This window comes from Staurois parvus, unplaced genomic scaffold (genome assembly GCF_062004578.1).
Source record: "Staurois parvus isolate SC_StPar_1 unplaced genomic scaffold, SC_StPar_1.0 ptg001525l, whole genome shotgun sequence".
Taxonomy (NCBI): Eukaryota; Metazoa; Chordata; class Amphibia; order Anura; family Ranidae; genus Staurois; species Staurois parvus.
The window spans coordinates 289,442-304,742 of record NW_028319321.1 but is presented as its reverse complement, the minus strand read 5'-3'; the positions used below and the strand labels follow the sequence as shown (position 1 = coordinate 304,742).

The 15,301-nt window shown below is 41.0% G+C and overlaps 1 protein-coding gene across 1 annotated transcript in view; it reads right to left on the bottom strand.

The window, feature by feature from the left end:
• Positions 1 to 14,911, bottom strand: part of LOC149435381 (uncharacterized) — a 97,434-nt gene extending 82,523 nt beyond the window's left edge. The window contains exons 1-4 of the mRNA XM_089662712.1: positions 14,855 to 14,911; positions 12,267 to 12,403; positions 12,057 to 12,180; positions 11,843 to 11,940 (exon numbers count right to left, since the gene is read on the bottom strand). Coding sequence (XP_089518838.1) covers positions 11,843 to 11,940; positions 12,057 to 12,141 — 183 coding nt within the window. The 5' untranslated portion in view covers positions 12,142 to 12,180; positions 12,267 to 12,403; positions 14,855 to 14,911. The remainder of the gene's footprint in view (positions 1 to 11,842; positions 11,941 to 12,056; positions 12,181 to 12,266; positions 12,404 to 14,854) is intronic.
• Between the last annotated feature and the right edge of the window lie 390 nt (positions 14,912 to 15,301).

Here is a 15,301-nt window from a genome sequence, read left to right as displayed (position 1 = left end):
TCTCTATGTATAATACATAAGGGGGGATATGATCTCCATGTATAATACATAAGGGGGGATATGATCTCCATGTATAATACATAAGGGGGATATGATCTCCATGTATAATACATAAGGGGGGATATGATCTCCATGTATAATACATAAGGGGGGGATATGATCTCCATGTATAATACATAAGGGGGGGATATGATCTCCATGTATAATACATAAGGGGGGATATGATCTCCATGTATAATACATAAGAGGGGATATGATCTCCATGTATAATACATAAGGGGGGATATGATCTCCATGTATAATACATAAGGGGGATATGATCTCCATGAATAATACATAAGGGGGGGATATGATCTCCATGTATAATACATAAGGGGGGATATGATCTCCATGTATAATACATAAGGGGGGATATGATCACCATGTATAATACATAAGGGGGGATATGATCACCATGTATAATACATAAGGGGGGATATGATCTCCATGTATAATACATAAGGGGGGGATATGATCTCCATGTATAATACATAAGGGGGGATATGATCTCCATGTATAATACATAAGGGGGGATATGATCACCATGTATAATACATAAGGGGGGATATGATCTCCATGTATAATACATAAGGGGGATATGATCTCCATGTATAATACATAAGGGGGGATATGATCTCCATGTATAATACATAAGGGGGGGGGGGATATGATCTCCATGTATAATACATAAGGGGGGGATATGATCTCCATGTATAATACATAGGGGGGGATATGATCTCCATGTATAATACATGGGGGGGATATGATCTCCATGTATAATACATGGGGGGATATAATCTCCATGTATAATACATAGGGGGGATATGATCTCCATGTATAATACATGGGGGGGATATGATCTCCATGTATAATACATAAGGGGGGGATATGATCTCCATGTATAATACATAAGGGGGATATGATATGCATGTATAATACATGAGGGGGGATATGATCTCCATGTATAATACATAAGGGGGGGATATGATCTCCATGTATAATACATAAGGGGGGATATGATCTCCATGTATAATACATAAGGGGGGATATGATCTCCATGTATAATACATAAGGGGGGATATGATCTCCATGTATTATGCATAAGGAGGGGATATGATCTCCATGAATAATACAGAAGGGGGGATATGATCTCCATGTATTATACATAAGGGGGGGGATATGATCTCCATGTATAATACATAAGGGGGGATATGATCTCCATGTATAATACATAAGGGGGGGGATATGATCTCAATGTATAATACATAAGGGGGGGATATGATCTCCATGTATAATACATAAGGGGGGATATGATCTCCATGTATAATACATAAGGAGGGATATGATCTCCATGTATAATACATAAGGGGGGATATGATCTCCATGTATAATACATAAGGGGGGGATATGATCTCCATGTATAATACATAAGGGGGGATATGATCTCCATGTATAATACATAAGGGGGATATGATCTCCATGTATAAGGGGGGGGATATGATCTCCATGTATAATACATAAGGGGGATATGATCTGCATGTAGAATACATAAGGGGGATAATACATAAGGGGGATATGATCTCCATGTAAAATACATAAGGGGGGATATGATCTTAATGAATAATACATAAGGGGGGATATGATCTCCATGTATAATACAAAAGGGGGGGATATGATCACCATGTATAATACATAAGGGGGGGATATGATCTCCATGTATAATACATAAGGGGGATATGATCTCCATGTATAATACATAAGGGGGGGATATGATCTCCATGTATAATACATAAGGGGGATATGATCTCCATGTATAATACATAAGGGGGGGATATGATCTCCATGTATAATACATAAGGGGGGGGGGGGGGGGGATATGATCTCCATGTATAATACATAAGGGGGGGATATGATCTCCATGTATAATACATGGGGGGGATATGATCTCCATGTATAATACATAAGGGGGGATATGATCTCCATGTATAATACATAAGGGGGGATATGATCTCCATGTATAATACATAAGGGGGGATATGATCTCCATGTATTATGCATAAGGAGGGGATATGATCTCCATGAATAATACAGAAGGGGGGATATGATCTCCATGTATTATACATAAGGGGGGGGATATGATCTCCATGTATAATACATAAGGGGGGATATGATCTCCATGTATAATACATAAGGGGGGGGATATGATCTCCATGTATAATACATAAGGGGGGGATATGATCTCCATGTATAATACATAAGGGGGGATATGATCTCCATGTATAATACATAAGGAGGGATATGATCTCCATGTATAATACATAAGGGGGGATATGATCTCCATGTATAATACATAAGGGGGGGATATGATCTCCATGTATAATACATAAGGGGGGATATGATCTCCATGTATAATACATAAGGGGGATATGATCTCCATGTATAAGGGGGGGGATATGATCTCCATGTATAATACATAAGGGGGATATGATCTGCATGTAGAATACATAAGGGGGATAATACATAAGGGGGATATGATCTCCATGTAAAATACATAAGGGGGGATATGATCTTAATGAATAATACATAAGGGGGGATATGATCTCCATGTATAATACAAAAGGGGGGGATATGATCACCATGTATAATACATAAGGGGGGGATATGATCTCCATGTATAATACATAAGGGGGATATGATCTCCATGTATAATACATAAGGGGGGGATATGATCTCCATGTATAATACATAAGGGGGATATGATCTCCATGTATAATACATAAGGGGGGATATGATCTCCATGTATAATACATAAGGGGGGATATGATCTCCATGTATAATACATAAGGGGGGATATGATCTCCATGTATAATACATAAGGGGGGATATGATCTCCATGTATAATACATAAGGGGGGATATGATCTCCATGTATAATACATAAGGGGGGATATGATCTCCATGTATAATACATAAGGGGGATATGATCTCCATGTATAAGGGGGGGGATATGATCTCCATGTATAATACATAAGGGGGGATATGATCTCCATGTATAATACATAAGGGGGATATGATCTGCATGTAAAATACATAAGGGGGGATATGATCTGCATGTAAAATACATAAGGGGGGCTATGATCTTAATGAATAATACATAAGGGGGGATATGATCTCCATGTATAATACATAAGGGGGGGATATGATCACCATGTATAATACATAAGGGGGGGATATGATCTCCATGTATAATACATAAGGGGGATATGATCTCCGTGCATAATACATAAGGGGGATATGATCTCCATGTATAATACATAAGGGGGGGATATGATCTCCATGTATAATACATAAGGGGGATATGATATCCATGTATAATACATAAGGGGGATATGATCTCCATGAATAATACATAAGGGGGATATGATCTCCATGTATAATACATAAGGGGGGATATGAGCTCCATGTATAATACATGGGGGGGATATGATCTCCATGTATAATACATAGGGGGGGATATGATCACCATGTATAATACATAAGGGGGGATATGATCTCCATGTATAATACATAAGGGGGGATATGATCTCCATGTATAATACATAAGGGGGGATATGATCTCCATGTATAATACATAAGGGGGGGATATGATCTCCATGTATAATACATAGGGGGGATATGATCTCCATGTATAATACATGGGGGGGATATGATCTCCATGTATAATACATAAGGGGGATATGATCTCCATGTATAATACATAAGGGGGATATGATCTCCATGTATAATACATAAGGGGGGATATGATCTCCATGTATAATACATAAGGGGGATATGATCTCCATGTATAATACATAAGGGGGGATATGATCTCCATGTATTATGCATAAGGAGGGGATATGATCTCCATGAATAATACAGAAGGGGGGATATGATCTCCATGTATTATACATAATGGGGGGGATATGATCTCCATGTATAATACATAAGGGGGGTATGATCTCCATGTATAATACATAAGGGGGATATGATCACCATGTATAATACATAAGGGGGATATGATCTCCATGTATAATACATAAGGGGGGATATGATCTCCATGTATAATACATAAGGGGGATATGATCTCCATGTATAATACATAAGGGGGGATATGATCTCCATGAATAATACATAAGGGGGGATATGATCTCCATGTATAATACATAAGGGGGGATATGATCTCCATGTATAATACATAAGGGGGATATGATCTCCATGTATAATACATAAGGGGGGGGATATGATCTCCATGTATAATACATAAGGGGGGATATGATCTCCATGTATAATACATAGGGGGGGATATGATCTCAATGTATGATACATAAAGGGGGGATATGATCTCCATGTATGATACATAGGGGGATATGATCTCCATGTATAATACATAAGGGGGGATATGATCTCCATGTATAATACATAAGGGAAGATATGATCTCCATGTATAATACATAAGGGGGATATGATCTCCATGTATAATACATAAGGGGGATATGATCTCCATGTATGATACATAAGGGGGGATATGATCTCCATGTATAATACATAAGGGGGGATATGATCTCCATGTATAATACATAAGGGGGGATATGATCTCCATGTATAATACATAAGGGGGATATGATCTCCATGTATAATACATAAGGGGGGGGGATATGATCTCCATGTATAATACATAAGGGGGGGGGATATGATCTCCATGTATAATACATAAGGGGGGATATGATCTCCATGTATAATACATAAGGGGGGGGATATGATCTCCATGTATAATACATAAGGGGGGGATATGATCTCCATGTATAATACATAAGGGGGGATATGATCTCCATGTATAATACATAAGGGGGGGGGGGTATGATCTCCATGTATAATACATAAGGGGGGGATATGATCTCCATGTATAATACATAAGGGGGGATATGATCTCCATGTATAATACATAAGGGGGGGATATGATCTCCATGTATAATACATAAGGAGGATATGATCTCCATGTATAATACATAAGGGGGGATATGATCTCCATGTATAATACATAAGGGGGGATATGATCTCCATGTATAATACATAAGGGGGGATATGATCTCCATGTATAATACATAAGGGGGGATATGATCTCCATGTATAATACATAAGGGATATGACCTCCATGTATAATACATAAGGGGGGATATGATCTCCATGTATAATACATAAGGGGGGATATGATCTCCATGTATAATACATAAGGGGGGGATATGATCTCCATGTATAATACATAAGGGGGATATGATCTCCATGTATAATAAAAAGGGGGGGGGATATGATCTCCATGTATAATACATAAGGGGGGGATATGATCTCCATGTATAATACATAAGGGGGGATATGATCTCCATGTATAATACATAAGGGGGGATAAGATCTCCATGTATAATACATAAGGGGGGATATGATCTCCATGTATAATACATAAGGGGGGATATGATCTCCATGTATAATACATAAGGGGGGATATGATCTCCATGTATAATACATAAGGGGGGGATATGATCTCCATGTATAATACATAAGGGGGATATGATCTCCATGTATAATAAATAAGGGGGGGGGGGGGATATGATCTCCATGTATAATACATAAGGGGGGGATATGATCTCCATGTATAATACATAAGGGGGGATATGATCTCCATGTATAATACATAAGGGGGGATATGATCTCCATGTATAATACATAAGGGGGGATATGATCTCCATGTATAATACATAAGGGGGGATATGATCTCCATGTATAATACATAAGGGGGGATATGATCTCCATGTATAATACATAAGGGGGGGATATGATCTCCATGTATAATACATAAGGGGGATATGATCTCCATGTATAATAAATAAGGGGGGGGATATGATCTCCATGTATAATACATAAGGGGGGGATATGATCTCCATGTATAATACATAAGGGGGATATGATCTCCATGTATAATAAATAAGGGGGGGGGGATATGATCTCCATGTATAATACATAAGGGGGGGATATGATCTCCATGTATAATACATAAGGGGGATATGATCTCCATGTATAATACATAAGGGGGGATATGATCTCCATGTATAATACATAAGGGGGATATGATCTCCATGTATAATACATAAGGGGGGGATATGATCTCCATGTATAATACATAAGGGGGGATATGATCTCCATGTATAATACATAAGGGGGGATATGATCTCCATGTATAATACATAAGGGGGGATATGATCTCCATGTATAATACATAAGGGATATGACCTCCATGTATAATACATAAGGGGGGGATATGATCTCCATGTATAATACATAAGGGGGATATGAACTCCATGTATAATACATAAGGGGGGATATGATCTCCATGTATAATATATAAGGGGGGATATGATCTCCTTGTATAATACATAAGGGGGGGATATGATCTCCATTTATAATACATAAGGGGGATATGAACTCCATGTATAATATATAAGGGGGGATATGATCTCCATGTATAATACATAAGGGGGGGATATGATCACCATGTATAATACATAAGGGGGGATATGATCTCCATGTATAATACATAAGGGGGGATATGATCTCCATGTATAATACATAAGGGGGATATGATCTCCATGTATAATACATAAGGGGGGGGATATGATCTCCATTTATAATACATAAGGGGGATATGAACTCCATGTATAATATATAAGGGGGGATATGATCTCCATGTATAATACATAAGGGGGGGATATGATCACCATGTATAATACATAAGGGGGGATATGATCTCCATGTATAATATATAAGGGGGGATATGATCTCCATGTATAATACATAAGGGGGGGGGATATGATCACCATGTATAATACATAAGGGGGGATATGATCTCCATGTACAATACATAAGGGGGGATATGATCTCCATGTATAATACATAAGGGGGGGATATGATCACCATGTATAATACATAAGGGGGGATATGATCTCCATGTATAATACATAAGGGGGATATGATCTCCATGTATAATACATAAGGGGGGATATGATCTCCATGTATAATACATAAGGGGGGATATGATCTCCATGTATAATACATAAGGGGGGGATATGATCTCCATGTATAATACATAAGGGGGATATGATCTCCATGTATAATAAATAAGGGGGGGGGGATATGATCTCCATGTATAATACATAAGGGGGGGATATGATCTCCATGTATAATACATAAGGGGGATATGATCTCCATGTATAATACATAAGGGGGGATATGATCTCCATGTATAATACATAAGGGGGATATGATCTCCATGTATAATACATAAGGGGGGGATATGATCTCCATGTATAATACATAAGGGGGGATATGATCTCCATGTATAATACATAAGGGGGGATATGATCTCCATGTATAATACATAAGGGGGGATATGATCTCCATGTATAATACATAAGGGATATGACCTCCATGTATAATACATAAGGGGGGGATATGATCTCCATGTATAATACATAAGGGGGATATGAACTCCATGTATAATACATAAGGGGGGATATGATCTCCATGTATAATATATAAGGGGGGATATGATCTCCTTGTATAATACATAAGGGGGGGATATGATCTCCATTTATAATACATAAGGGGGATATGAACTCCATGTATAATATATAAGGGGGGATATGATCTCCATGTATAATACATAAGGGGGGGATATGATCACCATGTATAATACATAAGGGGGGATATGATCTCCATGTATAATATATAAGGGGGGATATGATCTCCATGTATAATACATAAGGGGGGGGGGATATGATCACCATGTATAATACATAAGGGGGGATATGATCTCCATGTACAATACATAAGGGGGGGATATGATCTCAATGTATGATACATAAAGGGGGATATGATCTCCATGTATGATACATAGGGGGATATGATCTCCATGTATAATACATAAGGGGGGATATGATCTCCATGTATAATACATAAGGGAAGATATGATCTCCATGTATAATACATAAGGGGGATATGATCTCCATGTATAATACATAAGGGGGATATGATCTCCATGTATGATACATAAGGGGGGATATGATCTCCATGTATAATACATAAGGGGGGATATGATCTCCATGTATAATACATAGGGGAAGATATGATCACCATGTATAATACATAAGGGGGGATATGATCTCCATGTATAATACATAAGGGGGATATGATCTCCATGTATAATACATAAGGGGGGGGATATGATCTCCATGTATAATACATAAGGGGGGGGGGATATGATCTCCATGTATAATACATAAGGGGGGATATGATCTCCATGTATAATACATAAGGGGGGGATATGATCTCCATGTATAATACATAAGGGGGGGATATGATCTCCATGTATAATACATAAGGGGGGATATGATCTCCATGTATAATACATAAGGGGGGGGGGGTATGATCTCCATGTATAATACATAAGGGGGGGATATGATCTCCATGTATAATACATAAGGGGGGATATGATCTCCATGTATAATACATAAGGAGGATATGATCTCCATGTATAATACATAAGGGGGGATATGATCTCCATGTATAATACATAAGGGGGGATATGATCTCCATGTATAATACATAAGGGGGGATATGATCACCATGTATAATACATAAGGGGGGATATGATCTCCATGTATAATACATAAGGGGGATATGATCTCCATGTATAATACATAAGGGGGGATATGATCTCCATGTATAATACATAAGGGGGGATATGATCTCCATGTATAATACATAAGGGGGGATATGATCTCCATGTATAATACATAAGGGGGGATATGATCTCCATGTATAATACATAAGGGGGGGATATGATCTCCATGTATAATACATAAGGGGGATATGATCTCCATGTATAATAAATAAGGGGGGGGGATATGATCTCCATGTATAATACATAAGGGGGGGATATGATCTCCATGTATAATACATAAGGGGGGATATGATCTCCATGTATAATACATAAGGGGGGATATGATCTCCATGTATAATACATAAGGGATATGACCTCCATGTATAATACATAAGGGGGGATATGATCTCCATGTATAATACATAAGGGGGGGATATGATCTCCATGTATAATACATAAGGGGGATATGAACTCCATGTATAATACATAAGGGGGGATATGATCTCCATGTATAATATATAAGGGGGGATATGATCTCCTTGTATAATACATAAGGGGGGGATATGATCTCCATTTATAATACATAAGGGGGATATGAACTCCATGTATAATATATAAGGGGGGATATGATCTCCATGTATAATACATAAGGGGGGGATATGATCACCATGTATAATACATAAGGGGGGATATGATCTCCATGTATAATATATAAGGGGGGATATGATCTCCATGTATAATACATAAGGGGGGGGGATATGATCACCATGTATAATACATAAGGGGGGATATGATCTCCATGTACAATACATAAGGGGGGATATGATCTCCATGTATAATACATAAGGGGGGGATATGATCTCCATGTATAATACATAAGGGGGATATGATCTCCATGTATAATACATAAGGGGGGGATATGATCTCCATGTATAATACATAAGGGGGGATATGATCTCCATGTATAATACATAAGGGGGATATGATCACCATGTATAATAGATAAGGGGGGATATGATCTCCATGTATAATACATAAGGGGGGATATGATCTCCATGTATAATACATAAGGGGGGGATATGATCTCCATGTATAATACATAAGGGGGATATGATCTCCATGTATAATACATAAGGGGGGATATGATCTCCATGTATAATACATAAGGGAGGATATGATCTCCATGTATAATACATAAGGGGGGGATATGATCTCCATGTATAATACATAAGGGGGGATATGATCTCCATGTATAATACATAAGGGGGGATATGATCTCCATGTATAATACATAAGGGGGGATATGATCTCCATGTATAATACATAAGGGGGGATATGATCTCCATGTATAATACATAAGGGGGGGATATGATCTCCATGTATAATACATAAGGGGGGGATATGATCTCCATGTATAATACATAAGGGGGATATGATCTCCATGTATAATACATAAGGGGGGATATGATCTCCATGTATAATACATAAGGGAGGATATGATCTCCATGTATAATACATAAGGGGGGGATATGATCTCCATGTATAATACATAAGGGGGGATATGATCTCCATGTATAATACATAAGGGGGGATATGATCTCCATGTATAATACATAAGGGGGGATATGATCTCCATGTATAATACATAAGGGGGGATATGATCTCCATGTATAATACATAAGGGGGGATATGATCTGCATGTATAATACATAAGGGGGGATATGATCTCCATGTATAATACATAAGGGGGGATATGATCTCCATGTATAATACATAAGGGGGGGATATGATCTCCATGTATAATACATAAGGGGGGATTGCTGTAGGAAAGTCCTGGATTCTTTCTTGGATACACAGAATATAACTGGATATAACATTTATAGGGAAAGTTGATCCAGGGAATATCCGATTGCCTCTCGGGGGGATCAGGAAGGAATGTTTTCCCCTGTAGGAGCTGATTGGATCGTTCTTTGCTGGGTTTTTGCCTTCTGGTGGATCAGCTGTGGGTGTCGGATTATAACTTTTATTTTTAATGGTACAACTAGATGGATGTCTTTTTTCGGCCAGACTAACTATGTAACTATGTAGGTCCCACACCGCTGCCTCCCATCTCCTGAGACTGCACTCAGTGACTTGGGTCTGAGACACTACAGACATATCCCTCCACCCGGCACAGCCAGCAGATAACAGAGAAGGCCCCCTGGAGGAGTCAGGCACAAGGCAGGAGACCCCAGTCACATGTCCTGGGTGCCTACATTGTGCAATGCTTAGAGTAAAAATCAACATTTTGCTGCCAGCTGATCCCCAGAACCTCCATAAATCCAGTCTAGAGACATAAATTGTGTCTGCAGCACAGAGAAGGAAGATTATCCGAGAGAAATCCAGGAATACAGGACGGGGAACACAGCTCAGGAAAGTGACCAGGGGATTACAGGCTGATATCACCCAGTCCCCGCCCTACTCTGGACCAATCAGTGAGCAGTATGGGTGGAGGAATGGATTTAGTGTTCATGACCCACCTGTGCTGATCTCTGTAGGAGTGTCCTCCTCTATAAATGTCCCCGTTATTCCATCCTCCTCCATAGACTGCTGATCATCCCTCACATACGCCTCTTCTTCTTCTGCTTTCACCTCAAATTCTATATCGATTGGATCTCCACTCTAAATCAAGGAAATGAGAGAAAATATCATCTGTAAAATGTAAGGTCACATAAAAACTCCACACATTGTCTCTATGAATCCATGTTCTAGATGCTCTATCCAACCAACCTTGTAATGGTGAGGGATGGTGTGACCTTCCTGTGTGGAGTCCTGGGAATACAGAGGACGGGGACATCTCTCTGGTGGGTTCCTGGTATTAGGTGGCTCCATCATATCCTTGTGTCCTTCTGAAAACTCCTCCATCACTCCATACTCCTCATCCTCCTCTTTATACTCTTCTTTAACATCAATATTATCATCCCCGAGGATTCCACTCTGAAAGATATAATAAAACATTCATTGTAACAAACATGCTGTGTATAAATCACAACTACCAATAATTGTCATCATCTACCTGATGATGGTGAGGGATGGTGTGACCTTCCTGTGTGGAATCCCGGGAATACAGAGGACGGGGACATCTCTCTGGTGGGTTCCCATGACTGGATCCATCTGTAGGAAACACACACACTGACTGAATCCATTGTTTCTATGTGTTTATCAGATGATGGGGGATCTAGGTGGATCCTCCGTACTGCTCTCTCCTTTACAATAAAGTCTCCTCTTACCCGGTGATGTGAGGGGCGGCTGATTGTCCATCATGACGTCCTTGTAGAGATCCTTGTGTCCTTCTAAATACTCCCACTCCTCCATGGAGAAATAGACAGTGACACCCTGACACCTTATAGGAACCTGACACACACAATGATACAGTCACCATCCAGACACATCCCTTGTCTGTTACTGGAGAATGTCCCAGAATTCCCGGCACCGCTCACCTCTCCTGTCAGCAGCTCAGTGATCTCTCTGGTGACTTCTAGAATCTTCTTCTTCTTTCTCTCTTCTATCAGGGAGGGAGGTGGAGGCAATGTGATGTCATATGATCTCCAGACTTCACAGGAGGAAAACTCTACATCTGAACACAAATAGTCACATCAAATGATATTCCCAGAATCCTCCTCACCTCTCCATTCAGGTCTCCATTTTATTAAAGCCCCACTTCAGGCTGAGGTATAATTTCCCCCCACAGGACCCCCACACTACGCAGATAAAAGGAATTCTGACGTCATTACATAGAATGAAGGATCTACAGTTCTGCTTTAGTTGTGAGGATGTAAAGGGTCCGCCCACATCCTAAGAGCACTGGATAAAAAGAAAAAAGCTGGATGGAGGGACATTAGGAGGAGGAGCTGTGAGGTCAGTGTGATGTCATAGGATTCTCTGACTCTGGATGGAGGGACATTGGGAGGAGGAGCTGTGAGGTCAGTGTGATGTCATAGGACTCTCTGACTCTGGATGGAGGGACATTGGGAGGAGGAGCTGTGGGGGGCGCTCTGTGAGGTTTCTGTACATTGCTCCCAGGTGCATCCCACCTCTCCAAACATGAAAGATGAACTTTGTCTTTGGGTTTTGCCAGGACACATCATATTTCTCAGATCTCTGTGTAATCCGGAGACTTTACTGATCATATTTTAGGCTGAATATCTGTGACTAGCATCATTATGGAGAAATATGCTTTCAGGACATTATTATTATTATACAGGATTTATGGCGCCAACAGTTTGCTCAGCGCTTTACAATATAATGGGAGACAATACAGCAACAATACAGTTCAATACAAGAGGGATAGGAGGGCCTGATCCTGGGAGCTTACAATCTAAGAGGGAGGGGCTAGTGGTGCAAAAGGTAGTAACTGTGGGGGATGGACTGGTAGGAGGAGGAGAAGATTCCATTATTAGCTGAGGGCTGGATAGGCTTCCCTGAAGAGAGAGGTTTTCAGAGATCACCTAAAAGTGAGTAGAATAGGCGATAGTCTGATAAATTGGGGTGGAGAATTCCAGAGGATGGGGGAAGCTCTGGAGATGAGCATGGGAGGAGACAAGGGAGCTAGAGAGCATGAGGTCATGGGAGGAGAGGACGGTTTGGGTGATATTTGGAGACAAGATCGGTGATGTAATTTGGGGCGGAGTTATAAATGGCTTTACATGTTATTGTTAATGTTTTGAATTTTATCCATTGGGCAATGGGAAGCCAGTGGAGGGATTGGCAGAGAGGGGTGGAGGACACTGAATGGAGGCCAGTGGATGGATTGGCAGAGAGGGGTGGAGAATACTGAGTGGAGGGATTGGCAGAGAGGGGTGGAGGACACTGATTGGAGGCCAGTGGAGGGATTGGCAGATAGGGGTAGAGGACATTGAGTGGAGGCCAGTGGAGGGATTGGCAGATAGGGGTGGAGGACACTGAATGGAGGCCAGTGGAGGGATTGGCAGAGAGGGGTGGAGGACACTGAATGGAAGCCAGTGGAGGGATTGGCAGAGAGGGGTGGAGGACACTGAGTGGAGGCCAGTGGAAGGATTGGCAGAGGGGGGTGGAGGACACTGAATGGAGGCCAGTGGAGGGATTGGCAGAGAGGGGTGGAGGACACTGAATGGAGGCCAGTGGAGGGATTGGCAGAGAGGGGTGGAGGACACTGAATGGAGGCCAGTGGAGGGATTGGCAGAGAGGGGTGGCAGATACAGAACGGTTAGTAAGGTGGATGAGTCTGGCAGCAGCATTCATGATAGACTGAAGAGGGGATAGCCTGCGTTGAGGTCGGCCAATGAGGAGGGAGTTACAATAGACAGCAGTGGCCAGGTCAGGGCAGGACAGGGGAGAGATTCTGTCATAGAGTTGGTCAGTTGCAGAGTGGAAAGGAGCCGGGTTCAAGTTGTGAAGGTTTCTGCGGGTAATTGTTGGCTGCTTGAAAGGAAAGATGTTTGAAGACGAGGAGACTGTGAAGGTGATGAGATTGTGATCAGAGAGAGGAAAGGGGGTGTTTGTGAGGTTGTAGGGAGTGCAAAGATGGGAGAAAACAAGGTCTAATGTATTCCCATCACAGTGAGTGGAGGACGTGTCCATTGTGTTCAGGACATTTACTACAAATGACATTTTTCTCTCTTTCTTCCTATTTGAATCTTATGAAACAAAGACACAGATATTCCAATCCCCCTAAATATCCCCCCATCCCCCGCCACTAATTAAAGTCATAAAATCCTTTAGTATAGAAGGATGAGGTGAGAAGGTGACACCTCTCCACAATGAGGAGAATGTTCCGGCCCCAGAAGTGGGGGGATGTTCTGCCCCTGAAGGGGTTAATCTGGGTTCCCACACTATATATGTGTGTATCATCATCTGCTGGAGATAAAAGATGTCACAGTGACTATGGAGGAAGAGGCCGGACGTGACTATGGAGGAAGAGGACGGACGTGACTATGGAGGAAGAGGACGGACGTGACTATGGAGGAAGAGGACGGACGTGACCGTGGAGGAAGAGGACGGATATGACGGGGGGGTTACTGGGTGTATATAGAACATAACATCTTATTACCTCCTCAGCTGCCACTTCCAGCAACGTCTCCTCTCTACTTCCTGCCTGTACCTGACATCACTTCCTGTCTGTACCTGACATCACTTCCTGCTTGTCTTCCATAGAGACTTCCTGTCTAGGTAGAAGTGAGATCCCCACCTTGTGGAGCTCAGAGGAACTGCAGCCCCGAGAAGCGTCTGGTAGTGTGACCCCGGCCTTGTGCTGGGTGTGTATGGACTGTAGATCCTTATAGAGGGGTCACCTCCACTCCCACCAAGGGGGACAGAAATATATGACTGCCTAGTCCAGCCTTTCTCAGCCAGGGGTCCTCCAAAGGTTTCTAGGGGCTCCTTCAGCAATGAACAATTCCTGTCTCTTAGTAACAAATGTCATCAATGATCTGTAAAATCCATTTCTTGGAATACATCACAGGACACGAAGCATCTTTATAAATCCTTCCTAACACTG